At 52.0% G+C, this 8,319-nt stretch overlaps 3 protein-coding genes across 3 annotated transcripts; 2 read left to right on the top strand and 1 right to left on the bottom strand.

Moving 5' to 3' along the window:
* The first annotated feature begins 94 nt into the window (after positions 1–94).
* Positions 95–2,169, top strand: LOC119132631 (diablo homolog, mitochondrial-like). Its single transcript, XM_037268056.1, has 6 exons — positions 95–255; positions 571–703; positions 884–1,009; positions 1,194–1,304; positions 1,495–1,591; positions 1,684–2,169. Exons 1-6 carry the CDS (start codon positions 143–145, stop codon positions 1,887–1,889), a joined length of 786 nt encoding a protein of 261 aa, XP_037123951.1. The 5' UTR covers positions 95–142; the 3' UTR covers positions 1,890–2,169.
* Positions 2,170–2,949: 780 nt separating this feature from the next.
* On the bottom strand, positions 2,950–4,246 carry LOC119132629 (odorant receptor 131-2-like). Its single transcript, XM_037268053.1, has one exon. The coding sequence runs from the start codon at positions 4,124–4,126 to the stop codon at positions 3,143–3,145; it is 984 nt and encodes a 327-aa protein (XP_037123948.1). The 5' UTR covers positions 4,127–4,246; the 3' UTR covers positions 2,950–3,142.
* A 1,181-nt stretch (positions 4,247–5,427) lies between these two features.
* On the top strand, positions 5,428–8,253 carry LOC119132634 (diablo homolog, mitochondrial-like). The gene is made up of 6 exons (XM_037268061.1): positions 5,428–5,536; positions 6,496–6,613; positions 6,880–7,002; positions 7,076–7,186; positions 7,266–7,362; positions 7,869–8,253. Exons 1-6 carry the CDS (start codon positions 5,493–5,495, stop codon positions 8,069–8,071), a joined length of 696 nt encoding a protein of 231 aa, XP_037123956.1. The 5' UTR covers positions 5,428–5,492; the 3' UTR covers positions 8,072–8,253.
* The last annotated feature ends 66 nt before the right edge of the window (positions 8,254–8,319 follow it).

Raw genomic sequence — 8,319 nt, 5'->3', positions numbered from 1 at the left:
GAGATAAGGCGAAACGAGCGCATCAGCGGGCAGAGTCAACAGATCAATGACTTTTATTACGCAATGTGACGCAGCCCCACCGCTGCATAAATAGCGGCGGCAGCAAACTGCGGCTCGGAAAGCGACAGAAAAAGAGAGCAAAATGCAAGCCGTGTGTTCACGTTCGACACGTTCCGTCCGGACCGGCGGACGACTTTTGGCCTCGCGACGAGACCTTCGCAGCAGGAGAGAGGCAGCAAGCGCACGATTGCTCAGGTACCTTTTTGCTCGATCATCTTTTCAAATGGGAATTCAAAGTGACAATTGAAAAAAAAGAACATTTAAAAAAAAAATAGGTTTAATACGTTCCATATTTCGTTTTTAAAAGATCGGGTGGTGTGTGGGGCTCAAAACACTAGGCCCAATATTAAAAAAAAACAGATGAATTCTACTTACATTACTTTCATCTAATACTCGGTTATGTGTGCCATTCAACTTGAGGAAGGAAACATGTCTTCTTTCTTCAGCTGTTCCCTTTTTTGCCTTCAAAACAAAAGAAAGTGAGTCAATCCCTCCCTTTTTGTCGTGCAGCACGGCGGGCGTCGTCTTGAGCAGCAGAGAGTCGTCAGCAAAGCCCAGTTTGCTGGCCCAGCAAGTGTGCGCAAGCACAAGCGCGGCGGCGCTTTCGAGCAGGAGCCACCTCGACGCCGCTTCGTCCTTGCAGGTGCGTCTTACTCGGTCGGCCCTCTCTTAGAACGGTAGTGAAGACGTCTCCATCGTGAGCACGCAGCACACAAAAGGGAGTGCGGAACTCACCTTGCTCGCTTCCAAATATGAACGCAATTAGGCATTTTGGAAAAAGATTTGATGAAGGGGCTAACAATGCACTGGTCCCGGCCGGCAGCAAGCGGAGCAGCTGACGCACGCCGCCCTGATCGGAAGGGCGACGTCGCTGGTCGCCGACGGCACCGGCACGCTCCTGTCGCAGAGCACCTTCGCGCTGGTCGACGCCCTCCACGGCTACGCTGAGGTGAGCGAGCGAGCGAGCGCGCGCGCGCGTGACACAAGCCATTCGGACCCTTTCCGAATAACTTGTCGTTTGAGGACGATAAAGCCAAATGTCTTCCTTTGTAATGCCAACATCATGAGAGGCGTCACACTTTTGTGACAGACACTATTCTGCTGTCAAGTTTCACGGGGTTTTTGTTTTTCAGGCCGTGCACACGCGCATCGCCCTGCAAAGACGTTTCCTGATCTCGCTCGGGAAAGTCAGCCCGGCCGACGAGGACGCGCTTCAGCGGGCCATCTCTCAACAGAAGGCGCAGGTCACTTGAACTCTCCATCGCCCATTTTGAGCGCGCAGGATCTCGCTGATTGCTCAAGTTACAATGAAGCACGTGGCAAACGCGTTGGATCGGACCGCCAAATTGTCTCCGCACGCTGCGTTATAAGAGGCGGGCACGGGCGACACACGGCCCTGCGCCTTGTCTGACCTTTGAATGGCGTCTGTGACAGGTCAGCCAGCATCTGGACCAATGCAAACGCTTCGAGAGCACCTGGATCAAGGCCGTCGACTTGTGCCAAATGACGGCGGAGGCAGCGAGCGCGTCCGGTGAGTGACGGCGAGGCGGGCGGCGCGGCGCGCACGAGACGCCGTCGGTGTGCCGACCGAGCCTGACGCCGGTTGTCACCTGTCGTCCTCAGGGTCGGAGCAGGCCTCCGTCATCTTGACGGCCAACGTGCAGCTGGCGCGCTCGCACACCCAGCGAGCCCGCGAGGCGGCGGCGGCGGCGGACAAGAAGCTGGCCGAGACCAAAGTGGACGAGATCCAGAGGATGGCCGAGTACGCCTCCTCCCTGGAGGATGCTGACGAGCTGGAGATACACGAGGCCTACCTGAGAGAAGACTGAAGGGGACATTGTCAATCATTTGTAACATTCTGAGGGAACTTGAGGAGTTTTGTTTAGACGCCACCTAGCGGCATCCCGGCATGTCAAGAAACAAGTGTGCTCAATCAAGCAGATGAGACAAAAATGGTGCTTTGGCACCACCGCTTTGGTGTCATAGGAGCTCCGTTGAAGTGACTTACGGCACTTTGACAAACAAATTACTTTTTGTGTCCACGGAAGTCATTCCTGGTTATGAAAGCTTATTTATTTGATTGATCGATTGCTTGCTTGCTTGATTGATTGATTGATTGATTGATTGATTGATTGATTGATTGATTGATCGATCGATCGATTGGGAGCAAATTGACGGTCCAGGTCGTGAAACTTCCTCTTTGTGCTCATTTCTTGACATAACATTGTGATATTATTTGAGGGGGCAGTGGAGCGCATTTGCTTTGAGTCCAGTTTGTCTTGCTTTTATTTATAATGGCAACTCTCACTTTTATTGTATGATTACAGTCAAGTGATGGCTCACCTTGTGTTGCAAGCGCACATTTGTCAAAGTTTGATGTCTTTATCATAATGATAAGTGCTTTGACCAGCTCAGTGGCCTAGTGGTAGAGTGTCCTCCCTGAGACTGGAAGGTTGTGGGTTCAAACCCCGGCCGGCCGGGTCATACCAAAGACTATAAAAATGGGAGCCATTGCCTCCCTGCTTGGCACTCAGCATTAAGGGTTGGAATTGGGGGGTTAGATCACCAACTGATTCCCGAGCCCGGCGGCACCGCTGCTGCTCACTGCTCCCCTCTCCCCCAGGGGATGGATTAAAATCACACGGGGATGGGTTCAATGCAGAGGACAAATTTCACCACACCCAGGTGTGTGTGTGACGATCATTGGGACTTTAATCTTTAATCTTTTATTTGATCGATTGCATTGTGTTGTTAACACTCATCTGGAAATGAGAAATAAAATGTGTTTTCAACACATGGCCTTTTCATTTGAATTGCACAAAAGGCATCGACCAACAGAGACCATTTGAAAAGAATGCCGAAGAAGAAGAACAAGATGGTGCTGATTCTGATTTTATTCTGTAACTACACACAAGACATGAGGCAACATTGAGAGCATGGACACACAATCAGAATAGTGCAGGCATGAAACCAGACGGGCTCAGACAAGTCTATTCAAATGTTGCACTTTGGATTTGATGAGCAGCTTTTCGTCTTTTCTGAAGATACGAACAAAAGGTGACTTGCGTACGATCGTTCCCTTTTACGTCTTGGAAAGCCATGAACAGCGGCGCCTGCGGCAACAACTTACAAGCCGCCTTTCCTGCCTCGCACGCCTGCAGAGCACGTACGACTTGAGCACCTTAAAGAACATCTCATCCCTGAGGCCGTAGACCAAAGGGCTCAGGCAGCGCGGGGCGAGAATCAACACCACGTAGTTGAAGGTGCGGATGTATCGGAACAAGGCGTCATTCTGGCCCTCGATGGCCTTCTCCGCCATGGGGATCAGCAGGTACAAAAGGCACAGGAACAGCTGAAAGGCGTGAAGGCTCACCGTGCCCAGACCTTTCCGGGACGCCGCCCGGTCCCCGGCCGACGCCGCGTAGGCCGCCTTCATGATGCGCACGTAGCAGAAGACGATGACGCCGGCCATGGCCATGAAGTACAGGAAAAACATGGCCGACCTCAGATAGTTGTGCCACGGGTACGCTTCTAGCGTTTGAATGGTGCACCTGAGCTCCTCCGTAAAGTCGCTGCGGATCACCGACGGGAGGATGGCCGCGAAGAACACCGCGCAAGGTACGGAGCTCACGGCGCCGATGAGCGCCACGGCGCCCAGGACTCGCCGGCCGGAGCACAGGTCGGCGTGCCGCAGGGGCACGCACACGGCCACGTAGCGCTCCAGGGTCATGGCGGTCAAGGTGCACGCCGTGGCCATGTTGGAGATGGCCAGGAAGAAGTAGATGAGCATGCACAGCCACAGATCGGTGGCCACGCCAAAGAAGTAGAAGAGGAGCAGCAGGTTGCTCACCAGCAGGAACCAGCAGTCGTTGAGCAGCATGTTGCCGAACAGGATGTAGCGCGTGGACGACGTGAACTGCTCCTTGGAGAACAAAGCCACCAGCTGGAAGACGTTGACGGCGAGGAAGACGGCGATCAGAACTTGGACAAAGTTTACGATGGTGTTGAAGTCAGACCTGGCTTGAAGGTCACCGCTCCCCACCAGCGAGCTGCTGTTGCCGGCCATTCGACAAAGCAGAAACAATTTGGGAACGGACGGGCAAAGTCGCCGGCAAAGTGGCCAGCCGAGTCGCCAGCAACGTCGCCAGCGGTGCTGCGTGCTTTGCAGGGAGGGCAGCCCAATTTGTAGCCCCTTGTCCCATCCGTCATCACCAATAAATGCACGCCGCCGCGGCAACCATGGTGACCCGGGGGCGTAGCCATTCCCTCAGTCTGTGTGTGTGTGAGTGTGTGTGTGTGTGTGTGTGTGTGTGTGTGTGTGTGTGTGTGTGTGTGTGAGCGCGCGCGTGTTACTGCCCCTTCCCATAGTGACCGACAAACTTTTGATCTTCAGTTGAGGAAAGACATGATGATGGTAAGGCAAATGGAGAAATGTGGAAGACAAACCACCAACACATAAACAAGACCAAGATATAATATGGAGCCCCACTGCACGGGTCCAAAGAAAGAAGACATTTTTTCCGATGACTACCCAAGCTGTAACCGCGTATACCGTTCAGCCCCAAAAGCCAGCTTCACTGAGCATCGTGAAACTCGGTCGACATGCCAATCGAGACAAAAAGTCTCTTCGATAAAATTGCTGTCATTTTGGTCGACGCAACCGGATTCCCGTTTGACTTTTGGAGTGGATTCTTCTTGGATGCCAGTCCAAAGAGGCCAACAATGTTTGGGACCCCCACTTGGTTGGATGGCATTTAGTTAGCAGGTCCATCTGTTTGTTTGAAGAATTTGCCCACGTGGCGTCTCCTGGGGCAGCACTTCAACAAGCAGGACAGGACGACGCTCTTAAGTCATTTTGTCCATGTCACTCATCTCCCAAGATCAAACAGTCCCTGTGACACTCATTAAATGGAAAGACATTCATTCATTATTCAAAGTGTTTGGGAAAAACGTTGTTGTGCAACATGTTGGCCATCACGGGATGCAATTATGCAGCTACACTAAAACGGTTGTTGTTTTCAAGTGTCATCATGTGTTTTTGTATCCAAGGACGCCGTCCGGCGACATTGTCCTGGGTGTTGATGATCAAGTCCAATGAAACTAATTAGCAGCAGCATTTATTATTCATAAGTTGTTGTTTGCCCACGACATAGTCATGATGTCATACGACCTTTTTTTTTTATTCTCTTTTCCAAATGAACTTAAGGCCAGGTAGCCCTTGGTTTTGTCACGGGTTACATTTTAATTCACTTTTCAGTCAGCCACTCGGAAAACAAAAACGCCTTTTCCAAACTTGATGCGAAAGTAAACACGTCCGTTTTGGGGCCGGTCGGCCGGCCGTCCGGCCGGCCTGCCATCTGATGCCAGGAGAGTGGAGCTTCAAGCCGGAAGTGACGAAGCCGGATAGAGACGTTGACTGAGGCCGGACCAACATGGCCGCGCTCGGGCGGGGAGCAGCCTTCTTCCGTTTGCTCCGGTACGTCCTGTTTCCTAGGAATTTCATTCAACATTTCGCCCGAATGTACGAAGGACACCACTCGTAGATATAACGCCATGTTTGTACAAAGAAGAGAGATTTTGATGAGCTTCGACCGGAAAGGAAACCTCAAGACGTTGGAATGCACCTGCGATGACGCAATAGAATAGGTGCTAGCTCCATAAACGGCAACATAATGAAACATCGAAATGCGAGTTGTCAACGAGCCGTTTTTGAAAACCTTGACTGTGTTGATTGAGCCGAAATGGAGCTCATGGAAATATTGGCACGTGTAACGTACGTATGGCGAAGGTAAAGAGGGAAAGACCCAATGATTGTCACACACACACACACATCTGGGTGTGGTGAAATTTGTCTCTGCATTTAAGCCATCCCCGAAGGGAGCCGCTGCGCCCGGGAATCATTTGGTGATCTAATGTCCAACCCTTAATGCTGAGTGCCAAGCAGGGACCCATTTTTATAGTCGGCCGGGGTTTGAACCCACAACCTTCCAGTCTCAGGGTGGACACTCTACCACTAGTCCACTGAGCTGGAGCAACAAATGAATACTGTCACATGAAGTCCCACCTTAAACTTAGGAGCAACGCAATTATTACAATCAGAATTCATTGAACCTGCTCATTTTGCCACCTGTGTATGCTGAATTGTTTTTTTCGTATAGTGTACAATTCTCCAGAGAAGCCCCGAGTGCTTGCTTCAAGCTGTTGCCATCAATAAAGACAGGCAAAGAATTTCAGAAAGGTCAACTCACTTCAACGCAAGGCAAAACAAAACAAAATGATCATTGATGCAGTGCTCGTCATAAGTACCCTTTCAGCAACCCATGTCAACAGACGATATAACAATGCTAACATGCGTATGTTCTTTATGCTCTGTGGGAAAGGACTAAGACTGCTGCAGCTGATCTTATTTGTTAATTCTATTGTGGCTGTTTGCAGGAGCAATGCTCAGGTGCTGCGGAGGCACGGCAAAACAGCGGTTGGCACCTTGGCAAGCTGGAGGAGCGCGGCGATGGCGGCGGCAGGTGGTGGGCTGTGCGCCGTCCCCTTCACTCAAGTAAGCGCGACGGCTGCGCTTTGACCACGTCGCCACTTGCCGTTTCCTGGCCGTCCGGCATCGGGGCGGGCGGGCGCTCGATTTCTGGGAAACTCACTTTCTAGGGAGGTTTTCCATTGTTGCTTTCCGACAATCGAATGGAAACCTATCTCCGCCAGCCAACTGTTCCCTGTCAAGAGCCAACTTTCACGTTGATTCCTTCTCGTCGACTCCCATCAAATTGCGTGGAATGTTTCAAACTTGATTTGTTTCTGGTGTCGCGGCAGATTCCCAACCTCTCCCACGAGTCTCTGATCAGACGAGCGGCCTCGCTGGTGACGGACAGTTCCAGCACGTTCCTCTCGCAGAGCACTTTGGCCCTCATAGATGCCATCGCTGAGTATTCAAAGGTGACTTTGAAGTGACCCGCAAGACTTTGGTCCGCACCGAGTCTCAACGGTGGCCTTTTTCTTTTCTGTGCAGGCGGTGCACACGCTGGTAGCGCTCCAAAAACGCTACTTGGCCTCACTGGGGAGTCTGAGCCAAACGGAGGAAGAAGACATCTGGCAGGTGATGATTGGCCAGCGAGCCAAGGTGAGTCACGGCCGCCGGTACGGCGCCACAGCGCTAGTTGTCACGTATTTCCGTCCGTCCGTCCGTCCGTGCGTGACAGGTCAGCGACAGACAAGAGGAGTGCAAGCGTTTCGAGGCGGTGTGGAGCGGCGCCCTCCGCTTGTGTGAAACGGCAGCTGAGGCGGCGTACACTTCAGGTGGGCAAATGCACGGAGGAGATGTCACACGTGAAAGTTTCCTGCAAAAAAGCAGACGTCACACGTCAAAGTTTCCTGCGAAAAAGCAGACGCTTGCCTCGCTGACAACCTGCTGAAAAAGGCTTTGGAATTCACAACGGCGTGAATTCGCTTCTTTACAGGGCCGTAACACCAAGCTGCCACCAGGTGGCGCCAAAGGATTAGGAAAAACTCCACTCAGTTCAATCCCGTCAGCCTTGTCGCTGACATGTCCCGAGATAGTACTTTTCCTTAACTTGAACGGCAATTTGCTCTCATTTATTCGCCGCATATTCATATTTTATTTGGGTGGGAAATAAAAACGGGATCAAAGAGGAAATAAAGTGCAACTATCCAGTGGACTTAGATCATTCACTCAGTACATACCCGTCCGTCCAAGTTCCAAACGAGTCCTGGCTCAAGACTGGGCACGCTGGCGCACTCTTCCCAGATGCACTTTTGTCACTTTGCCGAGCGTTGGTTCGCAGGGGCCGAGCACGCGTCCATCACCGTGCGGACCAACGTGGAGCTGGCTCGCTCCCAGGCCGAGGAGGCGCGCAAATTCTCCCGGGATGCCGACAAGAAGCTGGTGGAAGCCAAAGCCCTTGAAATCCAGGCCGACGCTCGGCGCTCAGCCGTCTCGGAGAACGGCGAGGACGACGTGCCCGAAGCGTACCTCCGGGAGGACTGAGATGAGTTTGGCTTCGCCAAATGGGAACGAAAGAGCTTCCGCTCGGGTCCGCCGACCCTTGCCTCTGCAACAGTCTCTGCACTGTTTGTTGTACTATTATTGCAGGTTTGTCACTTTGCTGTGCGACGTGATGTGTTCCCTTCTTTTTGGAGAACTTTTAATAAAAGCATCACCAAATGTGAGCGTGCTCTGACTGGCAAAATCTCAAAGAGCATTTGGTGGCGAGAAGCTGGACAAAGCAGAGAAAG

Source organism: Syngnathus acus, chromosome 13 (genome assembly GCF_901709675.1).
Source record: "Syngnathus acus chromosome 13, fSynAcu1.2, whole genome shotgun sequence".
NCBI lineage: Eukaryota > Metazoa > Chordata > Actinopteri > Syngnathiformes > Syngnathidae > Syngnathus > Syngnathus acus.
Note: the sequence above shows the minus strand (reverse complement) of the source record. Positions and strands in the feature narration are given on the sequence as shown.